The 19,781-nt window shown below is 41.6% G+C and overlaps 1 protein-coding gene across 5 annotated transcripts in view; it reads left to right on the top strand.

The window, feature by feature from the left end:
• Nucleotides 1-1,921: 1,921 nt before the first annotated feature.
• igf2bp2a (insulin-like growth factor 2 mRNA binding protein 2a) overlaps nt 1,922-19,781 on the top strand; it is a gene marked incomplete at its 5' end in the record, with an annotated part of 42,290 nt that continues 24,430 nt past the window's right edge. For all 5 annotated transcript variants that reach the window (XM_079230752.1, XM_079230751.1, XM_079230750.1 and 2 more), the window contains 2 exons: nt 1,922-2,096; nt 3,259-3,319. In XM_079230752.1, the coding sequence (XP_079086878.1) occupies nt 1,922-2,096; nt 3,259-3,319 (236 nt within the window). The remainder of the gene's footprint in view (nt 2,097-3,258; nt 3,320-19,781) is intronic.

Genomic DNA, 19,781 nt, shown 5'->3' with positions numbered 1-19,781 from the left:
TACTTTAAGTCTAGACTACAGGTGTGCTGTTTGTTTTGGTCAGCAAGTCACTCTGTGTGACCGAGTGTCACATCCCCTTCCGTTCTGGTTATTTTTTCTTTCTGTGTGGAAATCATTTTGGGTGGTTGCAGGAGGAAAAGGGAAATGTTCAATGCAATTTAATTTGCTAAGTGTTTATCCACTTAGAAAATAAAGTGTCAAATGTAAATGCTACATAAATCGTTACGCAAAGGCAGGTAGGTTAACGGTAAATGTCGTCATTAGACAGTTGAATTTACAAATAATGCATTTCAAGAGTTTAACAGAAATGATTATGTACATTTTAAGTGCATTAAAGAAAATGATCGGGTCATTTATTTGAACTGAGTGAATCTCAGCTGCATAGGCCTGCAACAACTGTGTTAGCATGTCACCAGGAAAGTAACTAAAGAGCTGTTTTGTAAATAGGCCACAGCTTGAACATTCCTCTGTTCACACACTGACGTAAACAAGACGAGGAACGGTCACTCCTGCTGCTGGCACTCTCCACTACAGTAGGGTGGCAGTAATGTTCCAGGTGCAGGCCAGTCACATGTAGAAACACTCAAGTGCTGTAGGCGGAGACTCCTCCCCTTGGTAACTGCTGAAGGTACACATCCATGCATGAGCACTGCAGCTCCACAGCCCTTCCTCTCACATTTCAGCTTTTGTTTTGAAATCCACCTTACTTCCTTACTTAGTAGCTTAGATGCTTTGTTCCTTTCCCAAACACACCCACATGCACACACCTACATTTAAAAAAAGATGCTATACCATGTCTGTGCCTGGAGTATGAGCTCAGACTGACTGAGTGACACTGCATAGAGAGCACCTCCCCCATGCAAAGATAAAACTGAGGGCTAGGAATCCCCCCATGTCTCCTTATCTGCATCTAAGGTAAATATTTGCTTAGTTTTACACTTCGCCATTGGACCCATTATCACTATTCACAGGCTAAACGCAAAGCGAGAGTGGCATCACCTTTAATAACAGTGTGTAAAGCTGCAGGTCGGAGGCCTTAATCCGTGGCCCCTGATAAGCATGCAAAACATTATTGTTTATTTCACTGTTATTTCTGCACGAGGACAGAATGTGCAAGATTGGCTGGTCCAAGGTTTCACTTTCTGTATTGTTTTTAAGAAGATAGCCGTAATTGTCTTTTGTTGTTTGTTTGTTTTTACAGTTTTATAAATGTAGTAAAATCCTAGAAGATCATGTTTTATTCTAGAAGACTATCTCATGCAGGCATCCATGACGAGGTTTAGACCCCCTGCGTCGATAGCTCCATAAATCCATAGTTCTGTGTCTCTCATAAATAAATAAAAGGCAAACTGTGGGGATCAGTGACACTGTTTGAGTCGACAAGTAAGTGACAACGACTTGATTTTCCACACAGTAGTCTTTTTTTCACTCCCCCAGCCTGGAGGGACCCAAGGCACGGCCCTTATTATGATTTGATGAAATAACCCCTCTGCCTCCTTTAAGCCCATCCCTTCGCTGCATGTACCCAGTGATCATCATGCCACTTCCATACCCCAATGTAGGCTTCTATGCTGGAGAACCCGGAGTGATCCCACATTCACCTCCAAACATTTTTTTCTTGTGATTTTTAAGGGAGATTTTATTTAGAGGCGGTGCTTGTTGGCTCCAGAGTAGCGTCGTAACGACACTTTTTTCCCCCCCAGTCCCTGTTAAAAGAGTTAGACCGGGGCCAGAGTTGGTGCTGGGGGGTCGCTTATAGTTTAGTAATTTCCTGGGGGGTAATTGCTGCGTGTGTTTTTTTTTTTATCCCATCAGATTTTCTATTTTATTTCAATTTTTTTATTTTTCTACTTCTCTCAAATATCGCCACCCTCTCACTCTCAAGATCTGAAACCCCTTCGAGATTTTTTCCTTTCAGATCATGAACAAACTACATTTTGGGAATTTAAGTCCTTCGGTTACTGTCGAGGACTTGAAGGAGCTCTTTGGGGAGAGGAAGCTGCCAGTGGCCGACCAGGTCCTGCTGAAATCCGGCTATGCTTTTGTGGACTTTCCCGACCAGAACTCGGCCATAAAGGCTATAGAGACTCTTTCTGGTAAGTGTGGATTTGATAAGTGATGCTGCTGGTGACAGGAAAAAAAATTCTCGGCGAGTCAAACTGCGCGATCGGGTTAAAAACACTACAGCTCAGGGTGTCCAAAATGTGAAATAGTGATCATAGATTGTGTTAATATCTTTTTGTTGTTGCTCGGGACAGTGTTTGCGATCACATCCGTGTGCCATCAGAGTTTAGATGAACGCTCAGCCATGCACGCTCCAACAAAAAATGGAAAATGTATCGATCACAGGACACACTTGGGGCTTTAGTGCCCGTTTGCCTAAAGAAAACACGAGTCGTTGTAATGCTATAAACGCGCACAATAATCTATATTTTGGAGATTCCGATAGTCTGGTGCGCTACTTTGCAATCACCCGCTGGAATGTATGGGATGGTCTGATGGTTCGGGTAGGCATAATTATTTTTCACTTATTTTTTATCTTGATTTTATTGAAGAGAGCAGAGCGAAGCGACCGCGGAAAACTTGTCAGATCCATGTTCCTCTGATGTCTGGGTATGTTTTTACGAGGTGTCTTGGAGGTGGGTCATGGGGGTCCGGAGGAAAGAGCTAATAAACAGGTAGCTGAGGGGGGACGAGGTGAGACGCTAATTCCGTGCTGCGCCAGGCCACTCATAATAACGAAAACCCGTGTTCAAGCTTCGCCGAAGAGCGCTTCAAATTCACACCCGGTTGGGTCAACACGGAGAATTAAGAAACACCTACCTAGAGTAGAAAGAGTAGGCTATAAGTCATTCTCCTTTCAAACCAAATCTTCTTTGATGTTGCTTTTTTTTTTACAGAGCAGAAACAAATACCCCTCATTGCACTGTGAGGGCTGTGAGAGTGGAAAGCATGGCTGCCTATTTCCCCCCCATACTATATAAGCTTATCATGCTTCATTTTGGCGCCGATTCCCCTAAATTGTGACACTCGAAATGTCCCTCTGTGGTGTTTTTAATACAAACATACCCAGTTTACCAGCCACCGTGCGCACAACGCGCCCGGATACAGTACTTTTTCTTTTAGAGGGTAGCTGTTTGAATGGGGACGCACCTACTTGCTGAAGTGATTCAAAGTGTTCCTGTGTAGGTCTACCAGTTTGCATTGTTGCTTTCATGGCACACAGCTAATGTTACACTATCATTTGTGTCCCTACAGGTAAAGTTGAATTACACGGAAAGGTGATAGAGGTAGACTACTCTGTTCCCAAAAAACTAAGGTAGGCCTACAATCTCTCTCTTTCTGTTTCTCTCTCTCTCTCTTGCTCTCTCTCTCTCTCACACACACACACACACACACACACACACACACACACACACACACACACACACACACACACACACACACATCGTGTCATACGCCTATACTGTGCCCCATGGTAAAACTGTGTGACCTGTATGCTTCCGCTGTGAAATATAGCGCGCAGATTTCCCTCTTCTCTCGGCTTCTATGTGGGATTTTCAACCGGGCTGTTGTTGTTTTACTCCCCTGCGATGTAAATGTCACTGCATGGCGATTGAACAAAACAAAGACGGCGACAAAGAAACAATTTAGTCCCAACATTCGCAGAAAACACGGTGGCTGCTGCCGTGTCGCGTGATCTGCAGAAAGGCCCACTGTAAAACACGTGCACGCGCGCACACGTGTACACACACACACACACACACACACACACACACACACACACAATAACTGCTTGTTAATCTCTCATACATGTTTGTGTTTCCCTGTATGTAAGCGATAAAGTTAGGTTTCATTATTGACTGCAACACTGCAATGCACGATGAGTTGCATACCAATCAGCTGAGGCTCCTCTATGGATACTATGTGCACGCGTGCGTACGTATGTGAGGGACACGGCTTGTGTGGGTGTGCGCGTGCATGCGAGGAAAGCCAGAGTCTAACGTTTTTTTGAGCAAATCTGTCGGTCAACACTGAACTCCACGCCACCAACACGTCCTATAGTGTGCTTGTTGTGTCAGCTTGTCCACGCAGTGTACAAAACAAAAGAAATCCACAAGCTTTTAATTGCATGGAAATAATAATTAAACATGCCTCCCCTCCCCCCAGCGCAATGCGTAATAAACTCCTTACGTTTGTGGTAGATTGTGAAGCCGACACGCTCAACACGTATAGTGGGCTTCAAAACAATGCCTTTGGCTTTAAGGGAAAGACTACATTGCGTGACAGAAAGGTAAATATTCAAGCCCCTTGTGGAGGAACACGTGACCCATACTTTATGCGCCACCAGCACGGGTCCTCCCCCTCCAGTGCAGGCTACACTTTCCTGCTTTACAGCTTTCGCCTTCTTCTGCTGTGTTAAAGAACAATGTGTACGTTTGAAATGTTGAACGGTCGAGCCGCTGTGCCGTATTCTCGTTCAGTGGCTCGATTTGAAGGCGTTTTGTGAGCTGCAACGTGCTATGAAAGCTTGCGCCACTCCCCACAGTGAGTGTGCACGTAGGCCATGGCAATGTTGGAGAGCCTCATAATGGCTGCCATGATGGCCCTGCACCCTGCTCGGCTATAGGCGGAATCAGATGGAGCAGATGTCCATACGTTTGCTCGCATGTGTCCAATCGAAACCGTGTGGAGCCGTTGAATGATCTGAGCAGGCTTTTCTCTCCGCCATGTCTGCGAGGGCGACACGAGAGCAGCGTGTAACACGTACAGGTGTTCATTTTGGATCAGGGGAAACTGGGCGGAATCACGTGGCGGTGAAACGCCATGTTGTGAGAACGCTTTCCACGGTGATCATTTCATTGAATGCCATAGCCTCCCTATAGTATTCCAGTTATTATCAGATTATTAGAGCCTTTGTCTAATATTGCGGAAATATTTACATTGATTTAAAATGTAAAACTGAATATGCAAATTAGTTTGCTATTGCAGTTATTACAATATTTACTAATTAGTTGTAATTAATAGATGCACATGTTCAATCTTAGTGATACATCATTTGAATCCATTGGTTGTCTCAGGCATATTGAGAAATAACTTTTATATTTAATAATACAGGTTTAGAATACTGTATTTTGTTTATTTAGATAATCATATAATAATTACGTTGTGATTTTAATTTAATATGCATATTACTATAGTGAGTTGAGGAGTAAACCAAACATTCATTTTGGTTTTGTCATTTAGGAAGCAGCTTATGATTTCATCTTCAGGCCTAGTTATAGTTTTGTGAGACTGCTGTAGTTTCAGCTGCTGCTTGCTGTGAATACTGTTTGTTTATATATCTGTGCTGTGTTTTGTTGTTTACTATTTTCAAATAGGTATACAGGATTAACTATTCAATTATGTCTATTTTAAAGGAAACATTTTTGATTGTTTATTATACTTTCTTTGTAATAACATTTCGCTTGTTAGTGGGTTTAAGATCGGGCCTTTTTAAGTACAACTTTGAATTGTTGAAGTTTTGTTGTCCTATATATTTTTTTTAACGTTATTTCATTTAGATACATTTTATATTTTGATATTCCAAATTGGTTCTAATGTGTCAGCATTCATATTATTTAGATACTAGTAATTTAAGCAGAAGCAAACAATCTTTTGGATTTTATTTGGTAAAACTTCTTGTCTTGGAAACCGATTAATTAGTTGTACTTTTTTAGTAATATTTCAAATAGATATTTTGAAATTATCATTGTTATTTTGTATATAAATGATTTTCTTGATAGTTATTGATAATAATAATAATGTAGGCTACTTAATGTTAAATGATGTTGTATTTCAGTGCTGAGATAACTGTTATTTAAAATGAGTCAATTAGGTATTTTTTGGATACATATTATTTAGGTATTGTGTTCACCTGAGTTTGAAATAAGAACTGTTAAATAATTTGACGGTGAAATAACCAATACAACTAAACTCTTGGTAGCTTCATGTAAAATGGATGATGTAGAATAGGAATGCTTCTCTAATGTGTATAGTCTATGTTTGTTTGGAAGAATTACTCTTACTTTAATAAGATAATTAAGTTTGTTTGCTCAAGTTTTGTTTTTTTTAATTGTGGCTTATTTAGATATCACAATTTGTGCTCACCCTTGTTAAGCTTCCTTGTTAAACAAAGCAAGTGGCTGAGTGTCTGCAACACCAGGACTCAGAGTGTGACTTGGTGTTTATTGAAACTGGTGCTACATAAACTATATGCGGTGTTGTTTGCCTATCAAATAGGCGAGGTGCTGAAGGTGTGGACAGAGGGACTAACATGATCCCTCGCTGTGAGCTTGATTAATGAGTAATATCTAGCATGTGAAGACAGCCTTGTTGTTGTGGGGTTAACACATTTAAAGCTGTCTTCCTGAAAGGTATACAAGTTTGTTTACTTGCTTGCTTAGCCCTTGATAGAAACAAAACCAGAGCTTCCTGCTTCTAATGATATCTCTACAGCTTTGACTTAATCTGGATTGAAAATTAATTCAAATAAACAGGTGATACATTTCAGATTGAGTGCTAACGCGTGTGCTACTCTCCATTAGGCTGTATCCCAATAAACGCAGGTTGAACTCTTTGTGTTCTTCATATAAATCCAAGTTTGCAGCATAATGTTGTTTGAGGAAGTGAAATTGATTGCGAGACCCTTTTTTCTCTCGCAAAAGGACACCAACCAAGACATGGGTGTAAACATCTGCAATGCACCACAGTGGGACACATGCACATGTGTGAGTTTGGTCGTCAGTGCACACGGAGTCAAAACAGCGAAATACGATAGCCATCAGTTGATCCATTCTGAATCCATTAATACTCCCCAGTTGATCCTGGGTGTAGGGGAAGCTCTCCGATTCATACTCTGGTTTTGGTTGGACTGATAGCAGGAGGCACTGCGCTGCTCCCCTCCAAAGCCACATCCGCTGCATCTTCCTCCTACCTCCTCATGCCTCCCCTCACCTGTGGGATCGCGCAAAGCAATCTGTTTCGTGGAGTGAGGGGAGCTTATCCCAGAGTTGTCCCCTCACCATGATCGTATGCCTCAAAGAGCTTTGTCGATGTCTCTTTAACTTACGGTTTGTCTGTCTCATTAAGAGTGAAGCAGACTTTCTGTCGCAGAACAAATTATCTTTGACTAAGCCCTTATTGTGTTAAATAATGCTCATGAGGCGTGAAAAGAAAAAAAGCCAAATGAGAAAGTTCTCTGTAAACACTTCCAGAAATAGTGAATATCTATACTTCTCAGGTATTGGCTGAAGCCTTTTATTTTTAGTTTGTTCAAGCTGCTGAATTTAAATTTGAGCCCTTCTGCTAGATGTGTAAAGCAATTATTAACTTTTTCATGAAAGTGGTGTAGTATATGTTTCACCAGAATTGGGAAAAGACTTGAGCACATAGCTTAAGGGAGCGGCGAGATACGATGTGAGAGCATTGTAAATGTATTGTGTGTCTATCAGACCTGTGGGATCGCTGTTTTAGCTCCATGAGAGTTGGAATCTCCTCCTTTGAACAGACACTTGCATGCGCATCAGAGCAGAAACCGTAAAGACCATTTTCTCAATTTTTCTTAGCTGTCATTCATATTCCCCTCCAACCTGTTGCATTAGTAATATCTTAATGCAGAGTTATACCAGGAGTTAAGTCATTATAGATGACTGAGGAGCCGTGGAAGGTGTGGCCGAGATGAGGAGGGTTTCTCCAGCTGACCGCCCCCAGTCCCGCATTTTTCTGTTAATACTAAATCACGAGATGGAAGGGATGCTTCCTCTGCCTGTTTTTATTTGTGACTTGACCATTAAACATTACCTCTCAGTATTGAATTTGGAGGGTAAAGAAGAGGACCAAGTGGTAAAATAAACACTAATTGATTAGATGAGAGGCAGGAAGCCTATACTTGAATTGAACCACTGAGATAATTTTTCTTCATTCTCATTGACTTGTTGAACTTTATATCTTATTTTCTACTAACAGTAAATAAGATATAACGTTTCCAATTCTGCACACGTTTTGGTGTGTTTCAGTGCTGACCTTGTGACCGTGAGATCTTCGTACATACCTGTCTGTAAAAAAGTCCCAATCTTCAGCCAAATAGACCGACATTTGGTTTGAGCAGATGTTTGAGGATGCTGTTTGAGCTAAGCAGGGTTTGATGAATTGCTGTAATCTTAAATGTGCTTTATGTGAATATTTAATTAATTATAAATAATGATTACGAGTGTTGTCGCAGTTTGTACCCAAGTTCTTATTAAGGGAAGTAATTTAAAAATGTAACAGCTGTTCCGTCGCTCCTTTCTTTTTCTATATCCCTCTGTTGATCACTCTGTCTGTGTGTGCACATCATGTGTGGATGGACACACACACACACACACACACACACACACACTAGAGAAACAGAAAGAACTGTAATATCCAACCTGAATGCTAAATGCCGGATGTGAACTTCTGTGTTACTCACCTCTCAGTGTGTCAGTGTTCCCTGTGGGCACTCAAGGGTGTGGTTTCCATGGAAGGATGGGCAGCTGAGGCGCACAGCAGGTGGCATTTCTCACACAGCCAAACCCCGTCCTTGTCCCATATCAACACCATATAACCCTGGTGGAACATTATAGCTCTGATGGGTCTTGAGCAGGTGAAATGAATATGGTGAAAACTTCCAACAGCCAATCAGAGTGAGCCACGGGCCGCAATGCGTACATGCAGCCAATCGTATGCAAGTAGGTTGAGTGGTATGGATCGAGGCCCATGAAGAGGCTATGTTACACTGGCTTAGAGCCTCAAGCTGGGAATGCTGCTGGCCTGAAGCTTCACCCAGGACCCTGCTTGACCTCATAGTTGTAATTAAACAAAGTAACTTGACATTTTTATTATTTAACTGAGCTTCAGTAATGTCACTTTCCAAAGTAAGATTAAAGGGTAACTACACCCTTAAATTCCGCAAAAAACGTCTCTTCCTCCATATTAAAAAACATATATATTTTATATATTATGTCACGGTTAGCGAAGGGCCAAAGAATTTGACTGAACCAAACTTTGGTTTACACACAGTATGAATTTGTTTAATCACCAGTATTAACATCATATGCCAACAAGAAGTGTATAATGAGATCATGTCATGTGTAGTTCCTCCTTAACTACATTAGCATAGTTTGGCCCAACGGCAACAAGCTTAAAAGGATTTGTTGCAATGCAAAGCCCTATTCACAGAACTGTCACATTTCTTATTCCACTGGAGTTTGCAGGCCTGACATTTTTACTCCTTCTTTAAAACAATGCCTCAGTCTGGTTCCCCCATTCAAATTGTTTTAAGGCTGCCCCTGGTTCCAGGAACATCTGGATATGGTGTAATTATATCCACCATATAATATGGTGGAATAATATGCGTGGATTGTTTTGTATACACCATGTCTCCCATGTGGAGGTGTTTTTTTTAATGTATAGTGTCAGCTCTCTGTGAATGTAAAAATAGATCCAACAGAAAAAGATACAGACATCTGACATTTACAGCACCTAGATTTTGGAGCAAAACTGTGGCATTGCTCTCGTGAATATGTGTGTCCTTGTGTGTTTACAGGTAGCACTGTATTCAGTTCCCCGACTGTTCCAGGTTAGGTTCTCCATGTTGCCATGGGAACCAGTTTTGAGTGTTTTGCTTGGTTATAGGAGGAGAGCTCTAATGATGAAGGTTTCAGAAATGAACCCAAAGTCCTCCAGTGTACAGAACACCACACACAAGTTGAGTTTACTGCATGCAACACCCTAAGATTCTCTCAGCAAGTGATCATTATCAAATATTTTGATATCACTGTCAGCATCCCACGATTACAGCTTAAATGTGTTATGAACTGCTGTCAGTTTTGTGACTGTAATTTTCACTCATTTCCCAAGAGAGTGGAAACTGCCTACTGGTCATAACGGCAGTTCAGCTGTGTGTTGGTGGCTGACGCTATGGGCGGTGCAGTGGTTATAGTGCTGATTTTATATGACAGTAAAGTCCCTGGTAAGGTGCCTTAATAAAGTTGTCTACAGCTACTGCTCCACAGAAACCTTCACATGCTCCTTTTCTTCCCACAAGTGCTGCAGGGAAAACTGCTGAGTGGGCTGTCCATCTATGTCACCGCCACAGCCCTTTTGTGACCTTTCTTATTCATAAACCCACTTGGAGCCACCATTTCCATCCTCTTCCATATGTATGCAACGGAAGCTGGGAAAATCCCCCCTCCCTTCCTAACAGAACAGAACAGTCTTCTACAGTATGGTCCACACACACAGCTGAGCCTCCAACACAACCTGGAGCACAGTCTGACCATTGTGTTTCCTCTAATTCACACTGTCTCTGACGGAAGAGGAAGACACGGAGAAGACTTCCGAGTGAAAGACGTGCTTTCCTCTCAGTGTGTGTATGTGTGTGCGCGTGTGCATGTGTGTGTGTGTGTGTGTGTGTGTGTGTGTGTGTGTGTGTGCGCTCCTGCGTGGGGGAGACATGAGCACCGCTGATAGAGGGCAGTATTTCTCCCTCTGTCAGGGAGGCTGCTTTTGGCTTTTGGCCTCTCTCAACAGTGATGGGTCTGCTCACAAACAGGAGGGGTTCTCTCGTTTCAGAGTGACAGTGTATATATTGTCACATCCAGTCTTACCTTCTTATCAACTGCTTTTGGTCCCTCAATGAGTTTGTAGCCTAACTTATTATCCAACCACCTGCTAGTAGTTTGTTTAAATAATAAACAATATCCCTTATTATTATTTAAGGTATATTTCAACATTGTCCAGTCCTATTAAACTTCACTCTTGAAACTGTCGTGGTGAAGTTTTGTTTTAGTTTTAGTTTTAAAAGGTGTCAGGTTCACTGCATTAAATCACAGGCATTTTGGTCATATAGCTAGTGTTTATGTGTATGTATAACCCTGGTTTGCAGTCTTGTTAGAAAATAACATAAAAACTAAAATAGGAGATAGGTAAGACCAACATGACAACAAAATTAATACAAGTATTTGCAGGATGGATGTTACATCACAACACATGTTGGGTAGTCTCTTAAATTGTCCTGTCAAGATTAAAAAATGTATTGCCATATCAATCACAGAAGATTAGGAATATGTTTTGGTGTGCTCAACAATAAAACATATAATGACAAAATCACAAACCTCTCTGCCACAATTACTACACAGTGAACATACACTAATTGCAATGGCACAACCAGATGACTTATGCTCTTGAAGTGACAAGTTAAAGTGCATTTGCTCTTTTATATAATAACCCTTGAATCATTTGGGATGCGGATTGCTCCAGGATAGATTATATTGGAGGGACGTCTTAATACTGTGAAGTCTTTAACCTGAAAGTAGAAGATTGAACCGTCATTCCAAAAGTCCAATATAGCAGGAGATTTTATTCGGGTCGCCAAATAAATTTGCTGAATTTCTTCCATAGTCTTTTATTAACATTTTGATATACAGTCCACATTTGAGGCTGTGTTGTTCTGATAATTGTAGCCTACGTATAACATTGAATCTAACATGAAAGGCTAGCGTTTACCGTGAGAGTCTGCTAACTTCACATAATGAATTTATTTGTCTCAGTTATTTAACACGTGTTGTAAAAATACTCAGGAACGCTGAATTACGCACACATTCCCTCTTCTCGTTATTTGTAGATGAGGCCTATTGGGAATTGGTCTGCCATATTTTGTTGTTGTTGCTTTTTTTAAAAGTGTTTGGGAAAGTTTTAGAAACACTGGAACGGTAAGTTGTGAGGAGTCCTTTAAAATGTCCAAACCTAACCGCTGGATGCAGATGTGATATAGTTCTGAAATGTATTGAGCCAATCAATTTTTAAGCTGTGCGCACAACTCTGTTATTGAGAAAGCAAGCACAGATTCTATTACTGCTCTGTAATAGATAATTTAATAATGATCGCAATCATTTTTGGCGAGCTTTCTTCTGGATGATGGTGAAGTGGTCTTCCCATTTCAGGAGGAGGAGATTGTGAAGTGATCTTTTTGGTATGATCCGACCCCTGGGTGGGTTGCTTGTCCATTTCATATGAAGATAGGAGCCGAGTATACAGACGTGCTCTTTCTCCTTGTTTCTGGTCTTCCTGCTCAGATGAGTTAACCGAGTATAACACTCTCATATGCTTTTAGCATACAAATATGAGAGGGGTATTGGCAAGAAAGAGAATTAGTGTACCATAACTGTTGCGTCCTTGATTAAATGTCCGTCTATAAGTCCACATTTCTGAACATCCACCCCTTAAGTTTCATAGAACTGAGCTGTGGCAGTTTAGTTTCAGCAGAAGTAGTTTTTAGCAATTGGCGAATTGTGATATGCCATAAAGCCTGTTGTTTTACACAGCTGGGCTTGATCCTGCTATGATTTGCTGAGCCAGAGATGAGTTGGGTAATGTGGGACAGGCAGGTGCTGGAGAGTAGAGAGTACAGCTCCATCTGCATCCCTGCCAAGTGACCCAGTACATGCCAATACCCAGTCAGTCGTAGTGTGCGAAAGCAATAGTGAGAGAGTGATGGAAAGGCAGAAAGGGAAGAAGAAAGTTGCAAGGTAAAAAAAAGACAAAACCTCATGGGAGTCCCTTTGATTGTTTCACACCAAACGTCAGGTTGCAGCGGAGTGCTCTCAGACAGCCGCTGCAGAGAGCTGCACGCACAGGGGCAGAATGAGGACGAAACAGTTTGTAAATAGTTGTTGTCTTAATGACCCTCGGCTAATATTTCCTTGGAGGCGCAGAAGGTGTTATCGTGAAGTGTACACTCTCACTAAACCATCTATACTTGGGTTCATGGGTGCAGTAGCTCCTGCGGTACCTCTACTATAGTCTACACGAGGAGTACGATGGCAAACCTGAGGTTTTTAAGATGTTCCTGTTTAATGAGTAAAACATCACGAATGAAACGGACAAAATGTACGTGAGATCGATTGAGCGTTTGTGTTTAGTAATGAGTTCTTGATATTTTTTGTTACCATCTGTCTTCAGCTGTTGCCTACACACTGGTTGCCCAGCCAGAAATGTAGCAGCTCTGTCTCCTGCATGCAAACAACATCATGACACTGACTGATGAATTGCCATCCCTGTCAGGTTAAATGAAGCAAACGCTGACACAAATCCAATTAAAATTGAAGAGTGCCCCATAGCAGAGCACGATCTTGCATTAAAAAGAAGAAGAAGAAAAAAAAGAAACCACGCACAGATCTTCAGCACACCGGGATTTTAAATATTTGATGCCGATGCAGCCATGCATGAGTTCTTGTCGGAGGATTCCAGAAGTTAATGCGGTCTTGTGAGATTGCTCTTTCCCCCCAATGTTTACTGAACATCAACAAGCTCATTCTGTGCACATTTAGGTGATTTCCTTTTTTAATAATTGTTGAATTCCACAAGATGCAGCTGTAGCTTGCCTCCTCACACCAGGGAGAGTCACACTCCCTGGTCACACTCTCCCTGCTGCACAGTCTACACTGCAGCATTTGGCGCTCGTATACCCTCCATCCTCCTCCTCCTCTTCCCAGCATGCACATGTTTTGTGTCAGTGTACCATGTCATGTGAACCACCTAGAGTGCGTGCATTGTCTCTCACCGCCTCCTTCCAGCTCACAATGTCACAGCTCCCCTGGCACATTGTAGCGGCGCAGCTGTGTGCTAGCATGACCGGGAGTAAATAGCGTAGCCTACAACTCTACGTTATGTACTGTAAGCTGAATGCGAGCCACCCTATCAGATAGTGTAACAGAGACGGACGCTTTATTCTTATTCGTGGTTACCACGAGAGGAATTCTTTGACAACAGTAGACGTCGTGTGTCATGGTACAATGTGTGTGTTTGTACAGTGTCTTTTTGTTCCTGCCATTCCCCTGAGTGGGAGGCAACAGTTCATTTCAGAGATGGCTGCTGAGATGGTTTTGTTTTAAGTGGTGTGAGAAGTGACTCCAGGCAGGACGGTTTCCCAACGCTTGACGTTGCGGGAGAATAAATTACAGAGACGTAGAATGACAGGCTTCAAAGGCAGATTTGATGTCAAAGAGACAGTGGTTTGGATGTGGAGACGCTGAAGATGAGACATTGAATATGCTGCACTTAAAGAATAGTAATAGAACAGGACTTGTGTTTGTTTTCCCTGCTTCAAGTGTAGTTGTTGCGCTCTTTGATGGATGCCCGGCCACCTCAAGCATTTGAAGAGCATTAACAGTATTGCTTCTTCCTCCCCATCACCGCACATCATCAAAGCAGCCGCATCCCTATGCTCAAGGCACATCATTCTCTCAAACACACACACACACACACACACACACACACACACACACACACACACACACACACACACACACACACACACACACACACACACACACACACACAGATGGGATCTGATTTAAACACAAAACGTCAGTGCTAATTAACAGAAATGCCACTAGATTTGCTTTTCACAACCCTGCCTGTTGGTTTTCAGAGCAGTTGTGATTTGGTTGTCCCATAGACAGGTTTTCAGGTCAGCCCTCACTCCTATTAGCTCCTTAAACTTAGACACAGTGTTTGTTATAGAGGGGAACCAGCCTTGTATGTTTTCTGCCAGGAATGATTAAAGCAGTCGGCCTGTAAATGCTTACAGATTTGTTTTGGTGTTTCTGTGTGGAGGAGAGTCACAAGCCCAAGTAGGGCTGGAAATAGTTGTTAAATTAGTGAACTGCCCTCTTGTATATCCCATCTAGCAAAACATAGGCAGTCTCTAATTTTTATTAATCCTTTCATATTGACCCTCAGGTGGTACAATGACATGTGTTTGGTTAGTTTTTAACTTCACTACTGTGCTTGTGTAATGTTGCATTCATACTTTGGGATTTTGTCCGAAAATCAAACCCGGAAGACAGACAGTAAACAAACATAACCCGTCACGGAGGCTGCGGCTTTTCGCTCCGGCTCGGCAGACGTTTACTGAGTGCCTTATAGTCACATGTATACAAGCGGTACCAACAAAAAGCCTTCCCCTCAGGCTTCCTTACAATCACCAATAGTTCTCCCTCGTCCTCTCTGTCTCGCTTTAAATGCTGCCCACACAACAAGCAGTTGCACTCGCTCCCCTCTGCAGTGGAGCTTCCTAACTTAAGATATCGATGTCAACTCAGGATATTTACTCAAGTATTTATTGCATATTGATCAGGGCTTGAAACCCCTTGAGCGTCTCCGATAATGGAATTAGTCTACATATTACATTCCCACACAGCATACAGGCGTCCTCCAAACGTGTCACCGACGCACACAGACACACACACACACACACACACACACACACACACACACACAGACACAGCTCTTTGTCTGAACCATCCTCAGCATCAACTTCTTCCTCAAGCCCCCTGCCTCATTTCAGAGAGTAGGTCAGGATTTGGAGCCATTTTAGCCGCAGGATTACAGTCTGACAGGGATAATGCCACTTCAGCCACTTGTGAGTCACGTGACACAAGATGATTCAAGGTTTTGAGAGGAGCACTACGTATGTAATTAATGTATTGGAGGCCCTTATCCATTTGACTCCACCCATAGTAGAGCTGATCACCCATAAACAATAAAAACTGCACTTTTACGGTGAGGAAAACAATGATGCGTTGTTTTTTCCACGCTCACTTTTGCACCCTCTGCGGTCAGTAAATATAATCCAGTCTCTCCAATTCTTAAAGCTGCTATTGATGTAATTTTAACCTTAAACCCATTTGTGCTGCCCTTACAACCCCGCACAAGTGCTTCCTGTATAGATAATCCCAACGCCTTGCAAATCTCTTGATGATTTATTGGATTTACGACACTTTATTTACTTTACTACACTTTAGTCACTTGTGTAAAATTGCTGCTAGTATGCAATTCATTTAATCTGGTTTTTATGTATCGCAAGTTCTGTTTTCCTATATTTGCAATTTCAAACTAATAAATTTGATAGATAACTGTTAATTTATGGTTGATTTTGTTTGTTTTTCAAATTCATTATTAATAACCACAAGGTCTCTATTGAAGCATTTTATTAAATATGTCAAGGCTGCAACTCACAATAATTTTCATTGCCAATTTGTCTGTTGATCATTTCCCTAAATTTGTTGTTTATTATTTGATAAATTTTTCTGAGTCTGTTTGAGATTCAAATAAATGTTTCAATAAATAATTACAAACATAAACAGGCTAAAACAACTGTAACGCACTCCATAATAGTTTTGAAAAAATGGTCCAATAAAATAAATACAGAGTAAAAACAATAAACCAACAGTGTTATTTTTCAGATCCTTTAAAATGAACTTAAATGATCAAAAGTGAACACAAGCTATAATTAGACTAATGCTCCACCACGCACACGTATCAACTAGTGTCACCCGACCTGGCACCGGTCCTCGACCCTGTGTTTGAGAAACACAGTGTGTGTTTCGCTGTTTCCCAAAGTTCTGCTCTGCCGCTGTTTGGAGAACGAGGACAGCTGTGACTGGCATGAGTGTTTAAAAAAAATGCTGTTTATTGACCAGGTTTGTCAGTGTTTCTGATTCTCAGTGGATGAATCTTCGTTTTCACTCACTCTGTGAGGAGAAGAAGGGAAAGAGCAGAGGCAGTGCGTTTATGTGTGTGTGTGAACAATTATAGCTTGCTCTCCAGAGGGAGCTGAATGGAGTAGGGAGATGGGCAGAGAGAGGGACCGTGAGAGAAAGATTGTAGACTAGCAGGAGGCAGGCAGGGAAACAGTTTGAGGGCTTTATTAATGTTGAGTGGTTTGCATGCGGTATTGATCCTGGTTAACCCTGCCACACCTGCTACACCTATGGCGGGCGGGCTCATCCTCCCAGCTCCAGTATAAAACCTCATGGTCGGCAGATTAAAGGATGAGACCTAAGGAGCAAGCTGCACAACTCAACATAAAGCAACAGCAGCAGCCATGAGGAGCAGCTAACAGCGGACCCACACTGCACCGACGCAGTATGAGCTGGTATCCCCCTGTCAGTAGCTTTTAGCACTGAGGTGTGTGAGAGAGACACAGAAAAGACATCAGCGTGTGCATGTAGCAAAAAGTAGGCGTAACAGTCAGCTGTAAATTTTGTGTGTGTGTGTGTGTGTGTGTGTGTGTGTGTGTGTGTGTGTGTGTGTGTGTGTGTGTGTGTGATTGCGTGTCAGCTGTGTCCCTGTGGGCTCCCTGCGTGCCTGTCAGTGACAGTGCTGACTACGGGCTTTGTGAGGGGGGACTCAGAGGAGTCCTCCGTTAGCGAAGTAGCAGTGTGAAGGAGCATGCAAGCGCTTGATGTACGCAGAACAGGACAGAGCAGCGCGGCACATGACTCTGCAAGTCCTCTTGAATCATCTTTCTGCTTGTTTATTTATTCATTTAGTCTGACAAGTGTGGCTCAGTGGCAAGGGCAGTGGTTTTAGCAGCAGTAAATTGAACCAAATGCTGTAATTGCAGCTCATTGAATGTGCTGCATTGTGCATGGTTAGCAGAAATGACTGCTGAACAGGAATACACGTAATGTTTCCTATCCATCACATTTATGAGCTTTTGTTTTAGTTTGTTTCTTTTTAAAGGGCTGTTGGTTGGTTGTTGATATATATATATATATCAGAAACCGTTTATTTGCCAGGAATGTTTACACAAACGAGGAATTTTTCTAGGCGGAAGGTGCATACATTAGACACGAGACAAACAACAATCAACAATCAACGACAACAACAGTGCAGTGATATTAAATCAAGTAAAGTAATAAAGTGCTCAGACAAACAGATAACGTTAATGTAAGTGTATGTTAAAGTGACATGTGTTTAAGTTAAAGTGTATGTAAGTGGCATGAGTGTTTAAATATGAAGTGTGCATGGGAGTGACCGGTAAGAAGAAAGAAAAGAAGAGGAAAGAAAAGAATGAAAAAGTAGTCCGAAAAGTAGTCCTGGGGGTGACAGAATCAGTCGGTTGGTATATATATATATATATATATATATATATATATATATATATATATATATACTTGGACAGTTGGTATATATATATATATATATATATATATATATATATATATATATATATATATATATATATACCAACAACATGTGGGTGGGTGTGGTAACCATTTTTAAAGTCCCCTTCCACTCAAATATGTATTTTGCTTATTGTTTCTTCACTTGGATATTTTACTCTGATTGTACAGAATGATTTATGTGCAGTTAAACATAAGACGGCTGTTTTCACACCTTCATTGTTTTCACACCTTAGATGTGAGTTTGGAGTTTGCAAACCAATCACAATCCAATATGAAACTTAGCACACGTGTGATGTGGAAAACCTCCAGCGTAAGTACACTGAGAATGGACTATTGTGTGCAGTACACAATTTAAGTTTTTGTGGAAAAACTATTTCAGACACAGACTCATTTTACCTGGGACCTTTTAGATTATATATATCATATTTTACATGGATGAAGATCTGACTAGGATCAACATGTTGTGTATTTAAATACATATGTGGGGTAGAAGCTCCCAATTCAGATGAATCTTTGTGGTTTAGATGATCTTGAAAATATAGTTTTCTTCTTGTAATCAGTAATGTTTCATTATCCAGGCAGGAGTAACACATGGCCATTTATGAGCTCCCTGATGCAGAGCAATTGTAAAACTTGCTGGAAAGAGGTTATTTTCTTCATTTCTTTATGACATTATCTGCATATCTTTGAGCTGACGTGTCGTGAAAATCAGCCTCTACAAATCAGCTTCTTTTGACACAGTTGATAATGAGCAAAGACTGTCTGAATCAGAGTGAAACAGTGTCTCACGTCGGTGGATCTCAAACAGGATTGTCTTGCTTCACCTGGGTCATTTAAAACCTATTGAGTCGCTTGTAATTATCCCCGTCACGTGACACTGAATCATTCCCTGTTACAAAATATTAATCTGCTTGAAATTTCCCTGCGCACCAATAGACCTCGTCAATGCCCTTTGTACCACACGTGATGGATGAAGCAGCAACGTGCCGTTTCTTCGTATTTACACCTTTCTGTTAAGCAGCTGAGTGAGCATCGACAGCGAGGAGCAGACAGGCGTCAACAAGAAGACTGTGGCTTCCATTGGAGCAGCATGAGCCCACCTGCCTCAGTGGCACAGAGAAAACTAATGTGTGAAGAGAAACAGGCAGGCAGGTGAGCCTGCTGAATTCTGATGAGTTCTCACCCGCTGAGGACTGGAAGGGGAAACAGAAGCAGGTACCAGAGCGAGATGCACGCTGAGATGAGATGGTTAGCGGAGCCGTGGAGCGGCAGCTTTGTTCATTCTGCAGTATCGGTGTGAAAAATGTGTGGTGAAGGAGCAATGAAGAAGAGCAGATCCAATGGCTGTTTTCTTAGTTAGAGGATGGGCAGAAAGATCCTTGATTAATGCTAATGAAGGCCTGCAGGAAGGAAAGGATTTAATGAGAATGAATGGAAGGACACTTCCAATTATTATTACTTTGGAAATATCAGTACAGTATATCTTCTTTTAGATGAGCCAGGGACTAACCCTGTTTTTGGTCTCAAGGGTCTCTTTACAATTTGAAGGAGCAGTGTGGTGGATTAAGGGGGATTTATTGGCAGAAATGGAATATAATATTCATAACTAAGTTTTCATTCATGTCTAATCACCTGAAACTAACACTCTTTTTGTTTTTGATACCTTAGAATGAGTCGTTTATATCTAGATAAAGAGCGGGTCCTCAGAAGTCCGCCATGTTCCACCGCCATGTTTCTACAGTG

This window comes from Taurulus bubalis, assembly GCF_910589615.1.
Source record: "Taurulus bubalis genome assembly, chromosome: 15".
NCBI lineage: Eukaryota > Metazoa > Chordata > Actinopteri > Perciformes > Cottidae > Taurulus > Taurulus bubalis.
This window is presented reverse-complemented; position numbering and strand designations above follow the sequence as displayed.